Source organism: Pectinophora gossypiella, chromosome 22 (assembly GCF_024362695.1).
Source record: "Pectinophora gossypiella chromosome 22, ilPecGoss1.1, whole genome shotgun sequence".
Classification (NCBI taxonomy): domain Eukaryota; kingdom Metazoa; phylum Arthropoda; class Insecta; order Lepidoptera; family Gelechiidae; genus Pectinophora; species Pectinophora gossypiella.
Window position 1 is genome coordinate 6,651,998 of NC_065425.1, and position 27,082 is coordinate 6,679,079.

Consider the following 27,082-nt stretch of genomic DNA (forward strand, 5'->3'; position numbering starts at 1 on the left):
GTATACATTTTGGTACCATGTCACATTAACTTTTTTGACAAATTGAACTGTAAGTCTCACTAAATGTCAAATATGTTAGTGCGACAGAGTCCTAAAGTGGGTACATTATATTGCTCATGACTGTACAGCGCCATTTATATTTTTCTGGTGGACGTAGCCTGGGAAGTCCCTCATTAGAGGTATAAGTTCGCACCAAAATCGACATATCGGTCTAAAAGTAAAAAGAAAAACCAAACGGAACCAACGCTTGTAAGCGATGCTTCAGTACGCTTAAACTCTGAACCAACAAAACTGTTTACGTACAACACGCTCTTTTTACAATGTAAGTAATACAGAATTATAGAGAAGAAAATACATTCACCTTGTGCAAGCAAAAATCAATTCAAATTTAAATATATCAATTTCCCTCGCGCCGACCCCAAGACGGAAGCACGCCCTTTATTGTAATTCTCACCTGCATTTACACACAACATGTTGGCGTAGGCTCCATTAGACAATGCCACAATATAATTATATTATATCATGTTACTGAAATAACAATTAATGTATGGTAATAGGTTCCAATAAAAATAAACGTGAATTCTCGTGATAGTTTTTCTTTACGCCTGCTTGGAGTTTCGAAATTCAATTTTTTTAGGTGTAACAAAACCTACTTGCGGGCCAAAAACTCGACATTGAAGCAACTTAGCTTAAAAAGCAATATTGTTATATGACATTTGTGACTATGTACAGTCATGAGCAATATAATGTACCCACTTTAGGACTCTGTCACACTAACATATTTGACATTTAGTGACACTTACAGTTCAATTCGTCAAAAAAGTTAATGTGACATGGTACCAAAGTGTATGCATATTATTATTAATGCTCGTGACCGTACTAGCATTTGTTAAGTATCAATTAAAAATACATAAACATATACAATTGTAACAACACTATACCTACGTATATATAATTTAACTATAATTGTAACAGCACACACAGTATTAAAAACAATTTTAAAATAATACTTAATAAAAAAATATAAATAAAAAATGTCCTCCAGCTCACCACATCGAGGAAAATTCCCAGAAGGCGAGCTGAAATCGTCACATTTGTTGACATTGGTGCTAATTCCTGCAGACACCATCTAATTTTATTTTAAGTTACACCTGTCATTTTCTTATCCGTTGAAAAAGAAAGGGACGGGTAATCGGCAGGCATAAAATTTATGGAATACACGTCAATTTTAAGCAGAAATCGGATTGATGGGGTTGGTATTCCACCTCACAACCCACATTATAAGAAGAAGAATGTGTTCCTCTAGTTATTAAAACTTGTAAATGCAATCTACATTGATGTAAAAGATGTGTTGTTGTTACAATTTCTTGTCATTTCTCCTACTCAGCCATAATGCGAAATTTTGATTTTGGTTTGTTTTTCTTTTGCTTTTTTTTCTGTGTACTTATTGATTTCCGTGTGGTTTCTGTCTTGTGTTGAATGTAATGCACCTGTCTGTCTGTGTCTGTGGTGTCCGGGAGTAATAAATGTTTCTTTCTTTCTTTCAAATGACATAGATTCAAAAACGTTAAATTAACGTTCAACATTCATGATAATTAATGACTATGATTCTTGATTTTGTTTCAATGAAATTTATCCATTCCTTCGTTCTACTAAATCTTAAATCTCCAGTAAGTGCTATCAGGTTGAATATATTGGAACTAGGAGGAAGATTTTTGATATGACTTGAATAGTTTTGTCTCAAACTACAACATTGAGTAAAATATTTATAAAAGCTACCTAACGTCAGATATTCCATACTTAGCGCAGTAGGTGAAATTCCAAAGCCTTTATATCGAGAACCAATTATATGCGACTGACAAACAATAAAATCTTCTTGGAGCGAGGACGACGGTTCAATACGGCTGCGCCGGCGCTGGCGATAAAACAGGACCACTTCAATACACCTCGACACATCAATGTGAACTACGCTAATGAAGATATAATATCCATCTCGCGCATGGGCGGGAGTCAGGAGTACCTATATACGGTCACGAGCATTAATATGTATACACTTTGGTACCATGTCACATTAACTTTTTTGACAAATTGAACTGTAAGTCTCACTAAATGCCAAATATGTAAGTGCGACAGAGTCCTAAAGTGGGTACATTATATTGCTCATGACTGTACTTTTTATTTTTTGAAATAGGTCGTTTGCGTGTTCTCGAATAGCTGGAAGCAGAAAGAGTAGGTACGTCTTTGACCTACAATAGGTTATGAAAAAAGTATTGAAACCACAAATTATTAGCTAAAGGATCTTTGTCCGGTCAAGTTATGATCTCCATCCAAATCAAAAACTCACGTTAAAAAGAGAGGGTTGTACTAAGAAGTAGTCACCTTGAAAAAAAAAAAGAGTGTTTTGCCAAAGCTGTTCACTAAAACTGTTGGCTGTTGTTGTTGTAACTGTTGTTTTGTTCACTAATTTTTAATTGCAATGTTTTGTCTTCTTCTTCTTACAATACAATACAAATACACTTTATTGCACCAAATAAAAATAAATAATTACAAAAAGACTCTTAACTAAGTAAATGGCAAATGGCGGCCTTATCGCTTAAAGAGATTCTTAAAGCTTAAAGCGAGATGAGCCGTGTCTCGGTTAATAATTACTGATGTAAGTAAGTAGTCGATACATGAGCCATGTCAGGGGCCTTTGGCGGCTCAATAGTAACCCTGACACCAGGATTGATGAGGTTGGTACTCCACCTCACAACCCACACGATAGAAGAAGAAGAAGCCGAACATATGAGGAGAGCTGAGTGTACAGTTTTTTCGTGACTTTTTCTAGGCCATGACTTGTCACATCAAATTGAACAATTACATTACAATAAATAATTATGTATTCATTAACAATACGGTACAAAGTGTGAATAAGTCATGAGTTACAATTCGGTTTTATTTAACGAAAACGATAATTAATGGCTTTTTTGGTTTGTTTTGTTATTCTTATAGGTATATACTATAGAGGTAGTAACTGTCAGTACTATTTAGGGGCAGAGGTCAGGAGTCCTAGTACGGCTTTGAAATGGACTACTCTGGCTGCCATCCCACTCGCATCAGACAGAGTACTGCGGGGCGGAAGGCAAAGGGGAAACCACTGCCCTGTTTTTCCATAAAAAAGTAGCAAGGAGAATGCTATACCGACAAGAGCATGCTTAGAAAGTTTAGGTCTTCTTCATTTTATAGATATATAATCTATTTTGTCACTAGGCGAAGTTTAAAAGATTTTTTTCAACTGTATCACCTATGCCCGTAGAATAATACAAAATTTGAAATCCTTTATTCATACATATCATATCAAATACTTTATTACAAACACAGGAAATACAAAAGAGAAATAGAAGAGTACAATAAGCTGCGTTAATGCAAAGTAGCAATCTCTTCCAGGCTCTCTTCTAGCCTTCTCTTCCATGAAAGTCAAAATTCTATTTTACCACTACCTCGGAACATGTTTTGACTGGGAAGAAAAAGCAACCGGCAAGAAACGATTCGCTAATTTATTTTATTTTATGTGGATATACTACTTAATTATACGTTAAATCAACCAGACACGCAAATAACAATGCTTACAACAAGTTCCCGCCAATAGATAAGTAAAAAAATTGGCTATTCATTTACAATTTTAAAGCAATACCAGGGGGGTTAAAATGGCCACATTGAAGCAATTCATCTAAGAAAGCAGTGTTGCAATTTGACATTTGCGCATTTTGTGTTGCATTTGAAAAGTAAGTGCGCAATGCAAACAAATATCAAATAGCAATATCGTTTTTTTGGATGAATTGCTTCGATGTGGCCATTTTAACCCCCCAGGTTAGGTTGCCAGCGAGTGGTGGCAGATTAACTATAATGAAAAACTATAGTAAAGATTTAATAGATCACAGTGCTCGACTCATAATAAACGGGAGCCAGCATGGAAAATTAAACCTTATACCTATGAGGTTAATCAAACGTCAAAAGTGATATTTTATATTAAATTAGCGCTAGTATAAAAATAATAATCTTAACTTAAAATTACTTAAATAGCAAATAAAGGTTTTTAACTTCTTGACAGGAAAATATAATAAAGCCTATTTTTATTTTTACGTTGGATATGCCAACTCCACCCCTGCAATATTTATTTTCCCGCGTGCGGCGTATCGGCCATTTTGTATAGCGATGACAGACCATAGCGATTGTGCAATGGCGTCCAATTACTGGCGTTTGGGATACTTAATAGGATTTAGTTGTCAATGTCGTTGTTAATTGGTTTGTTTGTAATCCGCGTTATCTAATAGATGCACTTGTTTGTGTTTAAGCCCTCTTAATGGTCTTTTAAAACTAGGCTTAATTTTTGTTTATACGGATCATCCTACTTAAATACCTTTTGAAGTTTTTTGTCTTTGTTCAAAGGAAGTATTATGATTTATGTACCTGATTGTACCTATACGTTGTTTGGAAAAAAATTGTGATATGCATGTTGTTAATTCCCCTGAATAAAAATAAACTTGCTTTATATATCAGTAGACTGCATGTCTTTTAAGGGGCAATGTATACGTTTTTGAGGAGCTCGGTGGCGCAGCGGTTAACGCGCTCGGTCTGTGATTGTTGAAGTAAAGCAACTTTCGCAAAGGCCGGTCATTGGATGGGTGACCACAAAAAAATATGTTTTCATCTCGAGCTCCTTCGTGCTTCGGAAGGCACGTTAAGCCGTTGGTCCCGGCTGCATTAACAGTCGTTAATAACCATCAATCCGCACTGGGCCCGCGTGATGGTTTAAGGCCCGATCTCCCTACCCATCCATAGGGAAGGCCCGTGCCCCAGCAGTGGGGACGCTAATGGGCTGATGATGATGATGATGTATACGTTTTTACTATAAGATTCCCGAATGGAGTGGAAATTCCGAATTTACCCTTCAACAGTTTTAAGACAGTTATTAAACAGAAACTTTGTATAAATATATGAATGCATGAGATTAATTGTCTGGGAACTGCTATTCGGCAGCCAAATTATTAAATTGTATAATAATATATCTTTTTTAATAAAACTTCAGGGGCCCTGTGCTGAGGTTTTCATTGCAGCTTCTTTTCCCCGGCTGGTTGCGAGAAGCTGCAGTAGATTTAGGCGGTTGAGACGTTCGTGTGTGATGTTACCTATTGAATAAAGATATTTTGGAATTTGAATTATAATAATACGCCTGTCAGTGGCTGTGCAACGGGGCAATGCCGCTAGTGTAATGGGTTCGTTTAGACCAGGTCAGATTCAGAACACTTAAACGCCTAGTTGGACGTGACCAAGTTACGTATGTTTCTGATTATGTGACAAATTGTATTATTATAATAAAATTGTGAATTGTAAAATGTAGATTAATTTTGAAATTCTTATAATAATAATAACATGTTAAGAGAAAATTGTTCTGAAATTGTCTCTTAACATTTTGTAAATATTAGATTTATCTATGTAATCCTGATCATTTTTGTTTTGGTGTCGTCGCCTGGGAGGAGGTAGAGGTATACCCAGATAACCTGAGTTACGCTAGACTCAGACGGGGCGTGACAGATAATCTGAGACTGAACGTGAATTCCAAATCTAATAATAACACATCTCAAGCTCTCATCATAAAAACGTCTCGTTAATTTAAATTCAAGACATTCGAACAAGCAAGTATTTCTCGAATGCAGACATATTCGTGGCTAGCTCTAATTATCAACGGCTATTACATACTAAGTGATTGCTACTAGGAATACGTTCCTCTGCCATTTTCCGCTAAATAACCATTATGGATGCTTGGCCAGTCTTTGATGATGGTTTTTGTGAGTGGAAATCCGCAGATTACGGAATAAATATTAATAGGGTTTCTTTATGAAGTACAACGTAAGATGTATTGGTAAGATCGAAATTCATGTATTTGTGTGTGTTGACATTTTTTTTTGGACGTGACTTATTGTAGATTTGCCGCAGATGGCATTAACTACTTGGCCGGACAAACGGGGAGCGCTGAAGGCTCTCACCCGGTACAACGTTTAAGACAACAGGCCTGAGGGTGCCCAGTTGGGCGCGAACCTCGGCTCAGGGCGTCATCTGAAAGGAAAAATATTTGAAAGAATTAATCGACCCTAGTGGGTCGATAGCGATAAGCGCTGAATGAGGGAAATCGTCGACCACGCCGGCGGGGTCGGTATTGGAGCCCTGAAGTGTTTGGTGTCGCCAGCTGATTGGCTGCCTCTATGGCTAGAGGGTGTGTGTTGAATAATACCTATTTATTAAGGGAAAAATAAAAAATGTTTATTTGCTTTAAAAGTAGATTTTTACAATACAAGGGCTCGGGGTCTCCTTATAAGCAAGAAGTTGCTTGTAGTAGGAGGCTCCGCTCTTCCAGAGCTATTTTATACATATGTAAACTAATCATTTATGTGTGCGTGTGTATGGGTGTATGGTGGTGGTACTTATTAAGTTCAAAACACAGACAAGAGTAAAAAACCGCAAGTGTTTAAATGTGTCAACGCAATGCGTATTCCCTTTAATTTATGTTTTGGATTATAATAGGTCGTAAAATATAATCCAAATAATATATAAATAGTATAATATGACCAGGCCACTAAATTAAAAAATATACATTTTATAAGATAAACAACGCCGAACCAATTTGATCACAAGTCTAAATACTGCTAAAACCACATCAGAATTTTTAAAAATCGTACGAAAAACTTGACATCGCGTATTATATGCCATTTGATTACACAACTCTTAAGCGAAAAATATAAAACGGCCATCATCATTTTTATGAAACCTATAAATAATAAACCAGCCACGATTTTTAATATAGCAAAAGTGCTAGACGGTCTAATTTCAGAAGTAACTATAGCAATTTATTTGAATTGATCGTTAAAATTCAGATTAAGAGTTCGCGATTGCCAATTATTCTTTATATTTTAATGTCATTTTTATTTGTTTAACAATTACATCCGTACCTTGATTGAGATGGTAGAAATGATAAAGGCACCTTTATAAATTGAGCTGAAAATATTAAAATAAATGACATAAACCTTTAATTTACGAAATAATTGGAATCTGTCATAGTCGGGTCGATTTAGTTTAATTAGTTAACGGCCTTTGTGGTCCAGTGGTTGAGCGTTGGGCTCACGATCCGGAGGTCCCGGGTTCGAATCCCGGTAGGGACATATCACAAAAATCACTTTGTGATTCCTACTTTGGTTAGGATATTACAGGCTGATCACCTGATTGTCCAAAAAGTAAGATGATCCGTGCTTCGGAAGGCACGTTAAGCCGTTGGTCCCGGTTACTACTTACTGATGTAAGTAAGTAGTCGTTACATGAGCCATGTCAGGGGCGGCTCAATAGTAACCTTGATACCAGGTTTGATGACGTTGGTACTCCACCTCACAACCCACACGATAGAAGAAGTTACTTAATATTTTTATGGTAAAGGCCGATTGGTGAATCTATTAAGATGATAAGTCGACGTCCAAGAATATGATTTGAAATAAATTTATTAACATCCACCAGTTAAGTGGCTAATCCCATCTAAGGCGTGTCTATCACACACTCACATACTTACACGGAAAAATAAAGGTGCATCTATCATTTGCGAGTCTGTGTTCCGTACAAAATTAACAAAGATCCCCGATTCCTCATAAAAAGGGTCGGGACGGACAGAACGGTGATCCTGTAAGGGTGACGATTGTCTTTATGAGGTTCGAATGCCTAAATAAAAAGAATAATCTTATATCCTTCCACCTATTGGCAATAAGTAAGTATGTAGTCGTTACATGAGTCATGTCAGGGGCTTCTGGTGGTCAAATTATAACCCTGACACCAGGGTTGATGAGGTTGGTAATTCACCTCACAACCCACATGATATAAGAAGAGAAGAATTGGCAATAAAAAAGAATAATAATAAAAAATGATTATTTTCATTCATATGACAGGTTTTCGATGCCTCCCTTTAAGTTTAAAAACCTGTGTCGGGAGGTACAGCTCTTCCTTTTACATAATAGATTATGAAATGAAATGAAATATTTATTTCGGATATTTATCCATATTTTGTTAGTAACAGAATATTATGTCTAAGTTAGTAAAATTTATAATTTTCATTGGATGGTGACATGCATGTGAATGCATGTACATCCAGTGAGTGAGGAAGGGACTGTCCATCCTTTGTCGACAGTCCCTTCCTCAATCCATTATACCTATATATGAAAACAAACAGAGCAAAACTAACAGAATAAAGAGAAAAATAATAATTAAGAAATAAGATGTAGAAAAAGTAAGATGTAGCAATAGTGTAGTCCTATAGCTAGAAAGAGTTTCCTATACACATGCATTAAAAGAAAAAGGTACACTTGATAGTAGCCAAGTAATAGGCCCAGTAACAATAACGAACCAGCCACGACAACCGAGACAGACAAAAAGTAAAAGCAAAAAGCAACACTATTTAAGATACACCACGCGTCCGCTAATTATCTACTAGGCTACCATAAAATGCGCTATATCTACTGTATATGAAATTGTTTATTCAAAGGATATTAATTTTAATTTATGCCTCGATTATTGTCTGTTTACCACTAGTCCGCCACTGCGGGCGACGCGGGTTTTACGACCAATCCGCTTCGAGATAATTAAGACATAAACATATGGTCAGAAATTACCATCGAGCTCTCATCAAGAGCTTAACGACTCGTCTGCAAAATTCAATATGGAAATAATTAATATTATTTTGTAATTTAAATATTTTAACAGTTTTATTTTTTGTTCGTCCATTTCAGAGTAGTTTGACGAACCCTGTCTAGATTAAAATAATGGTTTTGGCACAGAAGGCCAAATACTTAAACTAGCTAATTCTCCAAAAGGGCAATTAGGATTATTTTGAAGCTCCGTAAGTACTTGTAATGACATCTAAGTCCGAAAAAAAATCCTGTGTGATTTTATGTGTACTCCAGACAACACGTATGATGAATCGGTTGACTAGTTCAGCCAAACAAACTTACTTTATAATATATATTACTTATTTATAATATATTTAAGGGCATGTAGTCACTGTCCTTATTGTAAATATATATAACTACTTACTCGAAGTACGTATATTTATTTAAGATACACTTACGGCGCAACTATCAACACAACTCCGGCGAAAAAGGGCAAAACGCAGCGGCCATTTTGTCCAGAAAGGGACTAAACTCAAGGAGCTACCAATTTCACAATTTGTCTGCGCACGGTTTTTGCGATCCTCGGTAATTGGGGGGCACCTGCGCCGGCGGCTACGCACCAAACCAAATATGGCAACCAGTCTCCACATTTCGCTTTTTAGGACTATCTGACAAATGTGTAATTATTTATTTAATATCGTCCAAGAGCCGTGTTTGGTCGCAATTCACATTCCTTTTGTGTTTTCGGACGTAATTTAGTTTATGTTCTGGTACGTTGTTTTGCAGTAAGTACTTTTACAGTTGTAACATCATATTGCTTCCTTGGGAAAGTGTGGGGAGGGAATTTCGTACTTGTTGAGATGCAGTGTTGAATATACTTAGCAGGAATAATAGTTACACCTCTTATTGCTTATTTTTTATTGTATACATACGAAGGAAAAACAAAACAATGAAAACATATAACGGACTTATCTGTAAAAGAGTGCTATAGACTAATATTTTATCAGTGGAATCCACGCGGACGGTGTCGAGGGCGGAATACTAATTTCGAGGAGTCAATCTACTGCATAGTCTCCGTCGAAATTCTAATCCAACACAAATTAAAGAAGAGTGCGCAATCTGTTCATAGGTCCATCTGTATTTAACTGCCGACCACCGGAATTACTGGATGCAGCGTCCACATAAAGTGTTAAAAATCTCGATCTCCTCCGTGCTTCGGAAGGCACGTTAATCCGTTGGTCCCGGCTGCATTAGCAGTCGTTAATAACCACCAATCCGCACTGGGCCCGCGTGGTGGTTTAAGGCGCGATCTCCCTATCCATCCATAGGGAAGGCCCGTGCCCCAGCAGTGGGGACGTTATTGAGCTGGTGATGATGAATTAATGTACTTACTTACCATTGTTTATACCATTGACGTGTAACTTATGTTAGCATTTTTTTTTGTATTTTGTATTAAGTACATAAGCTTTTCTATCCATTACCGTATTTCTTGAGCCATAGGCATATGGCATACTTAGTTTAATTTACTTCTACATAAGGCAATACCTACCTATATCAGTTAGTGTATTATGGAAGTTGTTCCAATAGATCAGTATACCAAAAGTGCAAACGCAGGTTCACACGGTAAAATGTCTAGAGAAGGCTTTAAATTCTCGAAACTCCGTTACTGCAGAGAGAGATATCCGTAATTACACAGCTTTTATGGTATTGTAGAATTTCTATCTAAGTCAAGAATTAGTAATGGAAACCTTATCTAGTTAAATGGTAGCTAGGACACAAATTAAATAGGTAGTAGGTTTACATAGTAGTTGAGCTTGTCAAGTGTACGTTTTCACTTGTCGATTGGCTATATTCTATGAATTCTGTTTTGAAATTGTTGAAAATGTATAGGTGGATTTGGTCTGTATTTATTTGCAATATTTCAAGTACTTATTTGGAATATTATTTTTTTATTATGTGTAAATCTTATCTTAGATGTGTAAATTCTAAAATAGTAGTAACTTCGTGTTTTGACGTTTAGTAAAAGTAACTGATTAGCTATGCTCAATCTTTTACTTACATCTATTATACACATCCATATAGAATAATACAAAAACTTACAGCGTTCTAGGCAGTTTGAATTAATGAACCACTCATTAGGCTCGCAGTGTTGTGAATACAAAACATCAAATGTTAGCTGTAGCTTCGTAAACGACGCATGATCAGCGTTTTTGCCAACTATAGAGCAGGTCGACAAATAGTAAGTCTTTGCTATGCACACTGTTAAGGGAATTAATTTGCCAATTTCATACTAGATGGTACGAGTAATGGTAACCCAGTTGGTAGAACGCTTGCCTCTCACTTTGAGGTCGCAGGTTCGATTCCAGCTCAGGCCTAAACCTATGATTGTCGAATTCATGTTTGGACCAAAAATTATTATCACGTGCTCAGTGGTGAAGGAAAACATTGTGAGGAGAACCCACATTCCCAAGAGATGAATTTTCGGAGGTATGTGATCAAACCTGTATTGGCTGGTGTTCCCTTCGCGGATTGGTAGGACAGGCATTCGCTTGTGTAAAAATCAGGACCTGTCAAATCTTCAGGTTAGGTACGCGGAACTTGTGAAAAAACGTTTAATGCTAGGGAAATCATGATACTAGATAGTATTATGTGTCTTTGATCACCTTTAACAACGTTAGAAAAAAGCAGCTACGTATACATTGTATGAGAATGTCAAATTTTCCTTGAAATCTGTCTGTCTTGCAATATTTGAGGTCAAATTACTTAGTTTTTTGCCCGTATTAAGGGTACTTTTTTGGATGTTTCTAAAAGTCTATAAAATGGAGCAGTTTTAAGAAATACTTTCAGGGTCCATGACAATCTCATGTGTTTATTATTCTTCGGCGAAGTTTTAACAACTGTAACAATTTTGGTCGAATTCTCACTTTGACTTCCGATAACTTTTTTTTATACTTGATTTGACTTTGATTTATCTTTGATTGAGCGGTACACAGCCTTAGGCATAGTTGTGAAGTAAAATAAAATAATTATTAAGAAAGGGATAGCGACAAAATGATTATTTCTGAAGTAAGGTAGAAAATCTTGAAAAAGGTACAAAGTGGGTCATATCTCCTAAACCGTAAATAATTGCTGAACATACATGGGTGTGTTTCTGGTGGCTAATGAGCCCCTCTGTCTAATTTTTCATTTTGAACCTGAACTTCTGGGCCACCCTGTATATTCCTATTGTATTCCAAAAACCCACCTATTTCCTGTTTGTACACTAAATTTACATTTTTAAAATGCGTCGAAAAAAGATATATTGTTATTTTTATCATGGTTAATTAATTAAACTAAATAGGTCTTCCTCGTAAAGAATGATTAGCATTCGTAATTAGTCTTACTTTATTTATTTGCTCCATATTCTACTGGGTCGTAAATTTCAGAAAAATTGCAGCTTTGACGTAAATTGTGTATAGATAAGCGTTGTTAATTTGCTAGATAAATGGAGTTCAGTCTATTTTCTAGTCTATTTATTAAAAGTTCTTGCTTTGCTACAAAGTAAAGTGAAATAAGTCATGCAAATGAAAAATGCGAAGTTGGAGTAAAATTATTACATAATAACATTCTTATACGTACTTCTAAATAATTATAATAATTATCAATACATTATGGATAGGTACATACATAAACTCACGCCTATTTCCCATCGGGGGTAACTTAGGGGCACTTATCTTGCTTCATCTAATTCATCAATCGTTTCATACACGCACGTTGGTTCAGAATACTTAGACCGAACCTTTTCTAAGGACATCTCAAAGGTCAAAGGACGTATCCTTCTAGGTCTTCCTCTGCCAGCCTTACCACCGACCTTCTTTATATACCGCTTTTATAATTCTATTATCCTTCATTCGGTCTACGTGTTCATACCAACTTAACATTCCCTTTTCAATGTTAGTCACTATATCGTCATCACATCTCTTTCTTATCACACCGTTTCTCACTCTATCACTCAATTACATTATAGATAGATTATTCAATTTTCTACTTTTACCCTTCAATATTGCGATATTATAAAAAATCCAGTTAAGGGTTGTTAGCCAATAAGAAGTTGTGTAGAGAAGCCATTATTCATCATGAATGCCACAGTTGCCATAGAAACCCGTTAGATGGCGCGACAAACTTGAACGAGGTGGTTTTTATTCAATGAGATTTGTGGTTTCTAACGGTCGAGGCCTCAGGGGCGGATTTAAAAGGAGGTCCTAAAACTGAGTTTTGTTTTTACACTGAATTGGTCTTTGCAACTATAAACTCTAGAAAGTAAATGGGATTACTTACAGGCTATTTTAGAAGTATTTAGAATTAATAAAGCTTCGAAACAAACGAAACATATCAATCAAACTATTTTTATCTGTGATAGATTTTGCATATTTTTTTTCTTATTGTGGATTTGCCGCAAATGACATGAACTGCTTGGCCAGGCAAGCGGGGAGCGCTGAGGGCTCTCACCCGGTTGATTTTAGGTATATCGCATAGGGACACTATGTACCTAAAGGTTGCCTGGATGAAATTGCTAACGTAGCGATAAGGCCGCCTTTTGTACCAATTGTTTGTCTCTAATGTGTTTCGATCTTTTGTGTGCAATAAAGGGTTTTTGTATTGTATTGTATTGTATGTACAGTACAGAATTTCGACGAAACTCTCCTAATGCTTTCGGGCAGAAAATCGTCGCTGTGTCGTTCGTGTGTAAGCGCCCTCATACTTACAATACAATAGGTACTAGCAGTCGTACATAGTAAGACGCGATACGGCACAGCTGTGTCGAATAGATTTCTACGCTATGATCGATAGCACTGTATCGTTTGATTGGTGGCTTTCTATCAAATAATTGGCACAAATCTCGAGTCGACACGCTCGAGCCCGCTATATCAATCGATATAGCACTTACAGGCACGCCCCGTATCGATTAAAGAAATATAAATTAATTAAAATTTAAATTTGGAACGATTGCACGTGTGGCAATAATCGATTCGGGTGTAATTAAAAAAGTTAATATGTTAAGTTCATTAAGAATATAAGAGACGGTTATAAAAGGTTTAATTTAACGTTTGACGAAATGAAAAGTAGAATATTAACGCGGTAATTGATTTTCTATAGTTTACATTTTCATAATTTTAGTTGGGTCCAAAATTTTGCTGAAACGCAAACTAATGAATAACGCAAACTAAAAAAATCATGTTCTGATAATTGGGTCGTGTACTAGGTTCAAGATACTAAATTATGAAATTCTGATTACTAAATAAAGACAGATCTGAAATTAACGAAAAACATTCTCTTTTTTCTATTTAAATTATTTATAAATTTTAATCAAGTAAACGTAATAATACGTCCGATATTTTATCACCTGTTTCTATGACGTCACAGTGTGCAAACAAATTCAATAGCAACTGCGTGTCTTGACGTTTAGTAAAAAGTAACTGATTTGACTAGTAGGAAACTAGCTTATTCTGATGATCTGAGTAACAATAGTCGTCACCAATTTAAGAGCCACGCTCTTGTCGGTGTAGCATTCTCCATTCTTGTTTATCAAAGGCCAATTCCTTTACTTCCTTATAAGACACGACGTTCGCCTTCTTTCTTTTTATTTAATAAAAACATTATAGAAGGCAAGCTACAAGGAAAGAGAGGAAAGGAAAGACCAAGAAGAGCTTACACGGAACAGATTAAAGAGAACGATAGTAGTAGGTAAGTATTTTAAGTTTTAACCCGTGTTAGATTGAGCTTTACTGCAAATGTAAGGTATACTATATTTTAGTAATTTCGCACAATACCTACTCTGTATTACTATACGTCCTATTTCGGGAGTGTGCCTGCTGAAAACAAGCCAAAAACAGCAAAATAATAAAATTTTTAGACGATCTATCTAGTTATCAGCTACACCTCCGATAACAATTTTCTCCCGTAAGTATGTGGGTTTCTTCACGATGTTTTCTTCACCGCTGACCACGTGATAAGTATTTTTATCTCCAAATACGAATTTAAAAACGAAATCCAAAGTTATTGGTTTAGGTCGTGCCCGTGCTGGATTTGAACCAGCGACCTCACAATGGGAGTTAAGCGTTTTTTCAACTAAGCTCCTACGGCTGCTCTGATAAGAGTTAGCTTATCATACTTGTTTAATAGATAGGCTTCCAATCAAATAATTGGCTACAAATCATACTTGGACACGCAACGATTTTATTATTGATCCATCGAATCGTAATTCAGTCAGATTTTTTTTTATTCATGGTATGGCTCGACGCACATTGTTATGTGTGGATGGTAGAGAGACGAATATTGAAATAATACACTCATTCGGACATACATACGCCTATATCCCATTGGGGTAAGCAGATACTATGGAATTCGATTCGCTTCGATCCTGACATTATTATTATACCAGCCGGGTCTCCATGACAACCGCCACGCGCGGCGCGAATTATATCGAGGCCTTCGACCAATAGCCGTTTGACGATAGATACCATTCGTATCGTTTATTGGTCGAAGCGCTCAATATAATTCGCGCCGCGCGGCGCGGTTGTCATGCAGACCCGGCAGGTGATCTTACATGATCTTTTTTCCAGATCAGCACATCGGAACGTCTGTCGACTTAGACCAGCATGATAGATGTCTTTTTACCGACATACCTCACTTGCTTCCTCCACAATCATCAATCGTTTCATACACGCACGCAGAGTATACCTTTTTTAAGGTCATCCCCAATTCATTATTGCAATTTGACATTTGCACATGTAAATATAAGTGCGCAATATCAACAAATGCTAATTGCAACGCAACATTGCTTCTTTAGATGAATTGATTCAAAGTAGCCTTCTTATACACTCACCTAAGCAAGTGTTACAAATGTGAAAACCGCGTTGATTTAATATTTATACCATAAATTCTTATGTTAACTTCACGTTTGTCATTAAATGTTATTTATTTATGTTTAATATGTAATACGTATTTTGTATTTAATATTTGTTCTATTTTTATCAACTATCAAGGCTGTCAGCGACTTTGGAATAATAAATGTTATTATTTTACCTACGCAGTCAATGGTTATTTATTGAAATAAAGATTCCAATTAATTTGCTTTCATTATCATTAATTTAGGAGCCACGCTCTAGTCGGTGTAGCATTCGCGATGCTACTTTTTTAAGGAAAAAAAGGGCAGTGGTTTCCCTTTTGCCTTCCGCCCCTAAATACTCTGTGGGATGGCGCCCAGAGTAGTCCATTTCAAAGTCGTAATAGGACTCCTCTTCTCCGCCTCTGAATAGCACTGACAGTTACTGCTGCCCTCTGTCAGGTTCCAGGTTACAGTTCCTGTAACTTGCCCCTTCCGTCCTGCATTGCCGTACCGATGGCTCCCATCTCCGCCTCCGCAACTGTTGAAGCTCCTGTCCCTGGGCAAGGGTTTTACCTTATACCCCATAAGTCTTATCCGAACTCAGTCACCACTCAGTCAGACTCCGGCCGGCCTACTGAAGTATGTGGCGCCCACCCTCGCGGCAAGGACGCATCTAACAGGAACAGGATTCGGCTCTGACTTAGTATCAAGTAGATTTTTCCATCGCAAATGTATATAATAGAAAATAATAAAAAAAATACATGATCTTGGCGACGGAATATTCCTTAGTATTCGGTGGGGCGTCACTAACAATTGTTTACTAGAGCTAATAATGATTATTTCGCTTTGATGCATTATTTGGTAACGATTTATGTACATACATAAACTCACGCCTATTTCCCACCGCGATAAGCAAGACAGAATTGCATTTGCTTAGATCCTGAGCTCTCTTGTTCAACGAACTACCTCTACATTCTTAGAACATTCAATGATCTCAAATCTGTTGCACTATTCTCTATAAATCAAGGTTTCTTAATTCGTCTACTTCTATCGTGTGGGTTGTGAGATGGATTACCTACCTCATCAACCCTGGTGTCAGGGTTATTATTGAGCCGCCAAAGGGCCCTGACATGGGCCTGTAATGGATCATGGATGAGAGATCATGGATCATGTAACGACTACTTACTTACATCAGTAAGTAGTAACCGGGACCAGCGGCTTAACGTGCCTTCCGAAGCACGGATCATCTTACTTTCGGACAATCAGGTGATCAGCCTGTAATGTATTAACCAAACTAGAGATCATCATCATCAGCCGTATGACGCCCACTGCTGGGCATAGGCCTCCCCCAAGGATCTCCACGACGATCGGTCCTGCGCTGCCCGCATCCAGCGGCTTCCCGCGACCTTCACCAGATCGTCGGTCCACCTTGTAGCGGGCCTACCCACTGAGCGTCGTCCGACACGTGGTCGCCACTCCAGAACCTTTCCGCCCCATCGGCCATCGGTTCTCCTCGCTATGTGTCCTGCCCACTGCCACTTCAGCTTTGCAATTCTCCGAGCTATGTCGGTGACTTTAGTTCTCCTGCGGATCTCCTCATTTCTGATTCGATCCAGCAGGGAAATACCGAGCATAGCTCTCTCCATTGCCCGCTGAGCGACACCGAGCCTCCTCACGAGACCCATAGTAAGCGGCCACGTCTCACTGCCGTAGGTCATCACTGGCAACACGCATTGGTCAAAGACTTTCGTCTTGAGACACTGAGGTATTCTGGACGAGAAGATATTCCGCAGCTTCCCGAACGCTGCCCATCCGAGTTGGATCCGACGAGAGATCTCTTTCTCGAAGTTGGACTTACCTAACTGGATTATTTGTCCTAGGTAAATGTACTGGTCTACAACTTCGAGTGTAACGTTCCCAACCTGAACTGGAGTGGGTGCGACATGGTCGTTGGACATAATTTTTGTCTTTGCCATGTTCATGCTAAGACCCACTCGTTGGGATGCGTTACTGAGATGCTCGAGCATGGTGTTCAGGTCTTCCAGGGTCTCAGCCATTAGGACTATATCATCGGCAAATCGAAGGTGCGTCAGGTACTCGCCGTTGATGTTGATGTCAAATCTTTTCCAGTCCAGAAGCTTAAAAATATCCTCCAATGCAGCAGTGAACAGTTTCGGAGAGATGACATTTCCCTGTCTCACTCCTCGCTGCAGTTGAATCGGATTAGAGCTCTGGTTCTGTACTCGAACTGACATAGTGGCATTTTGGTAGAGGTCCCTTAGCACCTCGATGTACCTATGGTCCACTTGGCACCTCTGAAGAGACTGCAACACAGCCCAGGTCTCGATCGAATCAAAGGCTTTCTCATAGTCCACAAACGCCAAGCAAAGTGGCAGATTATACTCTTCGGTCTTCTGTATAACCTGCCGCAGCGTATGGATGTGGTCTATGGTGCTAAAGCCTTTCCGGAAACCGGCTTGTTCGGGAGGCTGGAAGTCGTCAAACCTGCAAGCGAGACGATTCGTAATGACCCTCGAAAACAACTTGTAGACATGGCTCAGAAGCGAGATAGGTCTGTAGTTCTTCAGTAGGGCTTTATCACCTTTCTTGAAGAACAAGATCACCTCGCCTCCGCTCCATGCCCTCGGCGTTTTGCCCTGAAATATGACGGAATTGAAGAGCCTTTGGAGGACTTTAAGTATTGGCGTTCCGCCCGCTCTCAGAAGTTCTGCTGTGATTCCGTCATCTCCTGCCGCTTTGTTGTTTTTGAGTTGTTTGAGGGCCATCCTAATCTCGTACAGGCTGACGTCCGGGATATCTTCAGTGTAGTGTCGGGTAAGCTTGGCTCGAGGGTCTCGAGCCATGCTTTCGCCTGATGTTTTCGTGGAATATAGCTGTCTATAGAAACTCTCAATCTCTCTCAGGATTTCGGGAGTCGACGAAATGATTCTGCCGTCCTCAGTTTTCAGTCTCGCTAGTTGACTTTGCCCAATAGACAGATCTTTTGCGAACACCTTGGAGCCCTTGTTCCGCTCTATAGCCTCTTTAATACGTTTAGTATTAAATTGACGAAGGTCGCTCGTCAAAGACTTCGAGATCTGTCTATTAAGTTGTCTATAACGTAAGACATCCGCTGATTCCTGCAGCCTCATTTCGTGTCTCTTATCCATGAGTTCGAGTGTGTGTGCGGAGAGTTTCTGCGTTTTGGTACGGCGGGTTCTAAAGTGTTTAGAACCTACCGTACGGACAGCATCCACCATCAGGTCGTTTATATCGTCCACGTCTGCGCAGTTCTCAAGGTACTCGAAGCGGTTTTGAAGCTCGAGCTGAAAGCGCTCGGGGTTTTGGATCTGGGCTGGCGCCGGTCGGAGCGTGGATTTTATCAGTCGCGATCTTTCTAGCTTGATATTGATATTCAATGTGCCTCTTACCATGCGGTGATCGCTTCCCGTCTTAACGGCATTGATCACAGAGACATCATTGAATATGTGCTTTTTCGTCGACATGATAAAATCGATCTCATTTTTATACCTGCCATTGGGACTTATCCAGGTCCATTTGCGGGTCGCGGGCTTCCTGAAGAAGGAGTTCATCATATAGAGGTTCTCCTTCTCCATAAAGTCCGCAAGCATCCCGCCTCTGGTGTTCCGGACCCCAAATCCAAATTGCCCCACTCTCAGCTCGTTACCGCAACGTTTCCCCAACTGTGCATTAAAGTCCCCCATCACAATCGTGTAGTGGCTTTTATGGCTATGCATGGCTTTAGAAATCTCCTCATACATAGTCTCCACTTCGTCATCATGGTGTCCCGAGGTCGGAGCGTATACCTGGATGACAGTCAGCGAATATCGCGATGATATTCTGAGTACCAGGTACGCTACCCTGCTCGAAACACTACCGATGGTCAACACGTTGTTGACTAGGGACTTGTGGACGATAAACCCGACACCACCCATGGACAGTTGCTCGCCCTCCCGGAAGTACAGCAAGTTACCGGAGCCCAGAGTTATCGTGTCCTCGCCCTTTCTTCGGACTTCAGACAACCCGATGACATCCCAGTGTAACTTGCTGATAGATTCTTCCAACTCGGTAAGCTTCTCGTCGGTCCTCAGTGTGCACGTGTTGTATGTTGCCAGGTACAGTCGTCGTTGGTGGTAGCCGAATCCAGCCCGGAGATTCTTCGCACCCCCTGCCCCGCCGTTACCGTAGCCGCTACCGTAGCCACGGACAACGGGGCTGCCGGGGACTGGGGGCCGTTTTTTATGTGTTGAGGTCCGTCTAGAATAACTAGAGATCACAAAGTGATTTTTGTTGTGATATGTCCCCACCGGGTCCCGAACTTGGGACCTCGGGAGCCCAACGCTCAACCACTAGACCACTGAGGCCGTTGTTTGTTAATTAAAATTAATTTACTCACTAAGTTAATTTTCAACACGACGACGAAAGAAAAAATCGAATAGTGACAAATAGTTATTTATCAATTTAATGATGTCCCTTCGCTACCATCTATTTTGACAAGAAAAATGATATTCGAATAGAAACGAAACAAAAACTAGAGTGTTAAATTACGTAATACTACTCACAAAATCTTTAATTATGTTTGGGAACAAAAAATGACATTCGATTTGTTTAGTTTTTGGCCAGTGACGTGCCGCCGTTCCCGGGAATATTTCCAAAATGGAAATGTTCTCGTTGTAAAAACTCTTAAATAGTAAACACACCCGCTGCTTTTCTTTTTAAAATTTTTCGTTTACCGTGTCGTTTCGTTTCTTTTAGTTTTTCGTGTACTCTGGTCTTATCTGCCTAAAGGTTAGGTAATAAAATTCCTTTTACATAAGTGTTGCGCCTTTTTAATGTTAATCATCATCATCAGCCCACTAACGTCCCCACTGCTGGGGCACGGGCCTTCCCTATGGATGGATAGGGAGATCGGGCCTTAAACTACCACGCGGGCCCAGTGCGGATTGATGGTTATTAACGACTGCTAATGCAGCCGGGACCAACGGCTTAACGTGCCTTCCGAAGCACGGAGGAGCTCGTGATGAAAACTTTTTTTTTGTGGTCACCCATCCTGTGACCGGCCTTTGGGAAAGTTGCTTAACTTCAACAATCGCAGACCGAGCACGTTTAAAGCTGCGCCACCGAGCTCCTCCTTTAATGTTAATAAAAAATATTAATAATTTAATTTTGGTAATCACTGGTTTTGGCACGTATAAGTAGAGGTTAAGTGACCGTCCTCACCTCACGCAGTTGATGCAAAAATCTGGCGATTTGAATACAGAGTATTTATTTTTCCGGACTTGCACCAATGAGTAATTAATTTATCTTAAGTGCAGTCTTCACTAACACAACTAGCTTGGCCATTATAGATGGCGATACGGCTCACCACATGTGGGTTTCCTCATTATGTTTTCCTTCAAAGTTGAGCACGTGATAATCATTTATGATCTAAACAGTTAATAACATGAAAGACTAATGATAGTCTGTCAACATATTAATGATGACTATGTTATTGACTGTGTGACAACATGTTGGAGGAATATACAATAATCTAATATAGAAAATTAATAAAGGACTACCTATTAGTAAAGTATAATTTTTCGATCATTAGTATTTGTTTCAGCTACTTAAACTAGCTGCATAATACCACACAAAAAATACATTTCCATCAGCTATTTAGAAAAAAGTATATAACAGTACAATAAAATCCCAAGTCTAATAGCACTATAGTTTTTGAAATAAGAAGGATTCCATTTTGTACCATTTTGATAAGGAAAAAAAGTCGTTAAATAAAAAAATATATTATGTTATAACTGTAGATAAGTATATGTTTTTTAGAATTATTAACCTGTTTTTCTATCTAATACATTTAATTTTATCCACCACATAGTTGAATGGCAACGTTATAAACTCTACACTCGTAAAGTATATGGCTTCCGTTTTGTTGAGGTTCGGAACCCTTGAAACAAGAAAAAAGTAATTACCTAACCTGAAAGTTTTTATAGAAGCGACTGTCAGTCGGACCCTGCAACCCGGAAGGAAAATAACCCAATTACAGAGTGGTTAGGTCACTTAACCTTTAGAAAACATAAAACGCACAAACACTAAAATATGTTAATTAGCGTACAAAATGTAAAAATCGTTTTATATGGATATCAAGTTTTAATTAAGTTATTTATTAATTATCAATGTTCATTGTTTGTGGCAATGTTGTATGTCATCAGCATACGAAATGATCAATGTAGCGAGATTCTTAAGACGCGATGCAATTCGTGCAATATCTTTACAAGTTTCGATATCGTTACAAGTTACAACTGACGTTTGATTATAAATTGTAGATGCCAATTTTAGATACACTTTTTTACAAATTGTTAATTCGTGTCTGTTTCTATGAATCTGTCACTGTGGTCATGTAGTTCATCGGCTTGCTTTTCTAATGGGAAACACCGGTCCCAACACTGGTACTGGACTTGCCCCAATCATCTCCCTAGCATTATCCCGTTTTTCACAGGGTCTGCTCACCTAACCTGAAGATTTGACAGGTCCGTTTTTTTACAGAAGAGACTGCCTGTCTAACCTTCCAACCCGCGAAGGGAAAACCAGCCTAATACAGGTTAGGTCACATACCTCCGAAAGTGCATTTCTCGGGAATGTGGGTTTCCACACGATGTTTTCCTTCACCATTAACTTTATGTGATAATCATTTATGATCCAAACATGAATTCGAAAACAAATTCGACAATTATTAGTTTAGGCCTGTGCTGGATTCGAACCTGCGATCTCAAAGGGCAAGCTTTCTACCAACTGGGCTATCACGTCTGCGCCGACTGGACTTGATCAATGAGTTATTAATTTATGAGTGTAGTTTTCCCTAACACAGTTGACTCTACCATTATAGACGGCGATATGGCTCAGCACCCATCACGTTGGTCTAACAGAAAGCTCGGTCAGGTGTGGGCACTTCGTTCTTTCGATGTACTGAATCTTGCGATGGCTCTGATTACTCCTATTGGAATGTGGTCGTGAGCTTATTTGATGTTTTTTTGAAATAAGAACTTATGACATCATCAAAAAATAGATAAACGTCGAACTTTATGTTACATGCGGTCTAATACTGGCAACTTTACCCTTAAATCGCACATGCGTGAATGCGATCAAGGATCGCGTCGTGAGGAAGGTCCCTTATTTTAAATTATTGTAATAAGTTAGTTAACAACTATACAAGTGTGGAAAATTCAGTTGTTTTGTTAGTCAAATACGAAAACAGAATTGCAATTCGCTAATTCAAAATTGATAGGCCGCCTCTGTGGCTAGAGCCCTCCTTATTTTCACCTTATCCCTTAGGAATAAGGTGAAAATCTACACGACTTGCATCCGTCCGATCATGACCTATGCAGGGGTAGTTTTCGCTTACGCGAGCCCCTCTCAAATTCACCGTCTACAGGTAATACAAAATCGTTTCATGCGGAAAGCCACGGGAGCTCCGTGGTTCCTTCGCAATGAAAATCTGCACATTGACCTAGGTCTGCCAACCATTGCCCAATGGCTCAAATTAGCTTCCAAACGTTTTTTCGATTCTGCTCCGCACCACCCAAATCCCCTGGTAGTTGCGGCTTCCGAATACATCCCGCTTAGGGACGGTACTGAAAAGTATCGGCGTCCGAAGGACGTAATATACGATCCCGACGACCCGATTACCCTAGCCATAGAGGCAGCCAATCAGCTCGCGACACCAAACACTTCAGGACCCCGATACCGACCCCGCCGGCGTGGTCGACGATTTCCCTCATTCAGCGCTTATCGCTATCGACCCACTAGGGTCGATTAATTCTTCCAAATATTTTTCCTCTCAGACGACGCCCTGAGCCGAGGTTCGCGCCCAACTGGGCACCCTCAGGCCTGTTGTCTTAAACGTCGTACCGGGTGAGAGCCTTCAGCGCTCCCCATTTGTCCGGCCAAGTAGTTAATGCCATCTGCGGCAAATCTACAATAAGTCACGTCAAAAAAAAAAATGTGGCTAGAGCAATCGGGTCTTTAGGATGTTACGTCTTTCGGCCGATAGGAAGGTCTAGGATATTGAGACAAGGTAGGTGCCTTCACTGGATATTTTCTTACAGTGAATAGCCGTCACGTGAGCATGATAAAGCAATTGAAAGTCAATCAAAATAATACATAATAATTACGTAAGTACATTGTTTACAAAGTAACTTTTTGACAGTAATGTTTAAATTGTTTAATGCATTTTTCATTGTCTCCGCTTGAGGTCAAAATTAACGTTTTTTCAAGGCAAATTAAAACTTTAAAATAAATTTTAACACTTGATTAAGAATTAATTAGATATGTAGGTATATTAATGTCTTTGGGTTTCTTCCAATTGGGTGTCAATTTTCAGCTTCAAAATATCTTTATTGGCATAATTATTATACATAGTACCAGTGTAAAATAAATGAAGGTCCTATACAAAGAAAGTCAACATCATTGTTTGAGTAAGTACACTCCTCAAAAACTTTTAGCCGGGTTCTTATTTATTTGTAGCAATGGAAGGATTAAACCTGTATGCTAGTCAAATTAATATCAGGTTTTACGACATTATGTAGGTGAGAACAGATGTGCCATTATATTTAGAACAGAATAGAAATAGTTTATTATAAAAGGGCGCCACATAAAAAAAAAACAATAACATCATATCAAATTTCCACTTAACAATTACAAAAAAACCAAGACGGATGTTTGTCGAAATTATCATAAGTTGGTGGTGGACGTCCTGAGATAAAAGGGCCTCACTCAGCACAAGTCGCGGCGTGAAACATGACGCGTTTTGGAGTGTATTTTATTGTTTTTTACTTTTACAATTTAGTTTTAATTTTATCAGTTGTTCACCATTTTTTGTCCAGAGCGGAGACTTAGATAGTACGGAACTAACCTGTTGTTGTAAACGTAATGGGCATGATTCTTACGATACAGGCTTGGCATAGTGTAAGAATCATAGATATTATCTCAGAAAAACGTAAACTCTGTAAAAATTGTAACCTTACACTAAAAATGTAATGCTGATTATGTAAAAGAAATAATTATCTTTTTGTTCTGAATAAATATTTTTATATTATTATTATTAATTACGATGTAGTAATGAATTTTTTTCTAAGGTCCTCACCTGAAGGTATTAGTAGAATACTCATGAATGTCAATTATTCAACTGTCATTGATGATCGACCACACCAACTCTGGCGTCAGGGTTATTTTAGAACCTCAAAGAGTCAAATGCTCCTGACATACCTGGTGTCATGGCTAGGTCAAGAGATGAAAATAGATTACCTAATAGGTATCTATCTATTAAATCAACGGCCTCCGTGGTCCAGTGGTTGAGCGTTGGGCTCACGATCCGGAGGCCCCGGGTTCGGATCCTGGTGGGGACATATCAAAATCACTTTGTGGTCCCTAGTTTGGTTAGGACATTACAGGCTGATCACCTGATTGTCCGAAAGTAAGATGATCCGCGCTTCGGAAGGCACGTTAAGACGTTGGTCTCGGTTACTACTTACTGATGTAAGTGAGTAATGACACACACATGAGCCATGTCAGGGGCCTTTGGCGGCTCAATAATAACTCTGACACCAGGGTTGATGAGGGGTAATTTACCTTACAACCCACACTATAGATGAAAAATTTGATTAACATCTTGGCAGAATAAGCGAATGCGTAAGACATATAAATAAGAAAAGATTTCTGTGAAATGTAGTTTTTTGTCTTGATCCTTTTCTACTTATCTCGGTCCTGTGCGAAATACGGCCAATTCCTCCGAGAGGCCTTAAGGTCATCGCATCGATACATATATTCATATTAATACCTAGAAGTATTAACGCCTTGTTAAATCAGTGTAGAATCAATGTGTGTGTGTATGTGTTCTGTATCTACTTACTGTTGGGAGAACCACCTCTGAACATTGGGTTAGGCGTCATCCAAGGGAAGGCTCCAAAGGGCCACGTCGGCGGCGGCGCGTGCCCCTGGTACAGTCGCGGCAGAAGTGGCTGCGGGACCACCACGCCGCTCCTGGTCTCCACCTCATCGCCGTCATTAGTCTCTCTATCCTCTCTCTCATCTCTCTCATCCCCAGCATTAGACTCAACGTCTTCGATGTCCACGTCACTTTCGTCCGTCTCGATCGCCGCGTCAGTACTTTCCGCGTCATTGCTGTTGTCAGGACTCGGGTCTTTCCTCGTAGTTTTCGAGCCTAACAAGGCGTCAACGCTGAAGGATATCCGGCCCTTGCTGTCCGGGGCCTCAGCCCGCTCGCATTCGAGCGCTGTCTTCATTTCATCTACTCTGCATGGCAAATCCAGAACGCTCCCGACGGCCGAAGTCCTCACGTCGCCATTTTGTTTTGGTTTTCGCGAGCGCGGGTAGTTCGAGTTTCGAATAGAAAGGCAGTTTTTTTATTGCGTAGGTAAGTGTAGGGAAAGTTATTATGCGTCCTATTAGGTTATAGTTAGTAAGAAAAAATATTGACGCTTTTGCATATGTAAAGGTTTTATGCAAATAATTCTGTAATTTGCATGTCGATTAGAATAGGTATTCGTAGTTTGCCGTCTATAGGTGCGGAGTTTAAGGCATTGTTAATTGATTTGTAAAGGTGTATGTCAGAATGTGTTACAATTTGCGAGCATCCGTTATGTTTGTAAAAAATATTTTATACACATAGTCTAATTAAATTAGGTGCACTGTTCACGTAAAATAGGTGATTCAGAACGGTGAGTCAATGAAACACTTCAGTCACTTCAGTTAGCACAATTTGCAACACTGAGATTTGGAATTGGAACGCTAGATTTAAAAGCTGTGCTTCGTTTGCCGAGAAGTTGTGGGTGCGTTCGGAAACGCTCTCCGGTCCGCGGAACGATTCGCGTGGAAGCGCTGTGAAAATCGCGCCAGTATTGGGGCGAAAACCGCGGGAGCGGACCGCCTCTCGTCTCCGCGCAGCGAGAGAGACGCAGCTACCGACCGAGGAATTTTAACAAGCGGCGCGGATAGAGCGGGACGGCGATACAAGCAGACATGTGTGTAAACGCGATACCGGGTAGGCGGGGACCGTCGCGCTCAAATTAATAGTCTCTGTGGAATACGCCTTATAAAATTGCTCGCTCGCATTCCAAATTTAACTCTACTCGTCCACGCTAGAGTTGGGAATTGAGTGTTTTCCGCACAACAAAAGAACGTATCGGAGTTGAGAGTGTTGGATTGCAGCAGCTATTGTGTTGAATGAAAAAGGAGTAAATAGAGGACCGCTGTAGGCGGAGGGGACTTTACGATTTAATTATTCGCGAATGCGGAGGCATTTTGTAGCGAGCTAATGTCTCATTGTCTCATTAATATCTCGGGCGGCCGGCCATGTTTGATCTGTTTATGACACGGGCCCTTCGCACCTAGGCGACTCGATTCGACGACTCAACTACAGTACCGTTTCAGAACACCATTGTTGATCATAAGAGGCTGTTTATTTGTACAGAGTGCATTTTGGATAGTTACGCGTTTTAAGATT

At 39.3% G+C, this 27,082-nt stretch overlaps 1 protein-coding gene across 2 annotated transcripts in view; it reads right to left on the minus strand.

The window, feature by feature from the left end:
* The window catches only part of LOC126377185 (muscle segmentation homeobox-like), a 33,040-nt gene extending 6,525 nt beyond the window's left edge, over window positions 1-26,515 (minus strand). Inside the window, exon 1 of one of the 2 annotated variants that reach the window (XM_050024879.1) lies at window positions 25,484-26,515. In XM_050024879.1, coding sequence (XP_049880836.1) covers window positions 25,484-25,862 — 379 coding nt within the window. In that variant the 5' untranslated portion in view covers window positions 25,863-26,515. Of the gene's footprint in view, window positions 1-25,468 lie in introns of both variants that reach the window. The other variant, XM_050024878.1, reaches the window with a different exon arrangement.
* Between the last annotated feature and the right edge of the window lie 567 nt (window positions 26,516-27,082).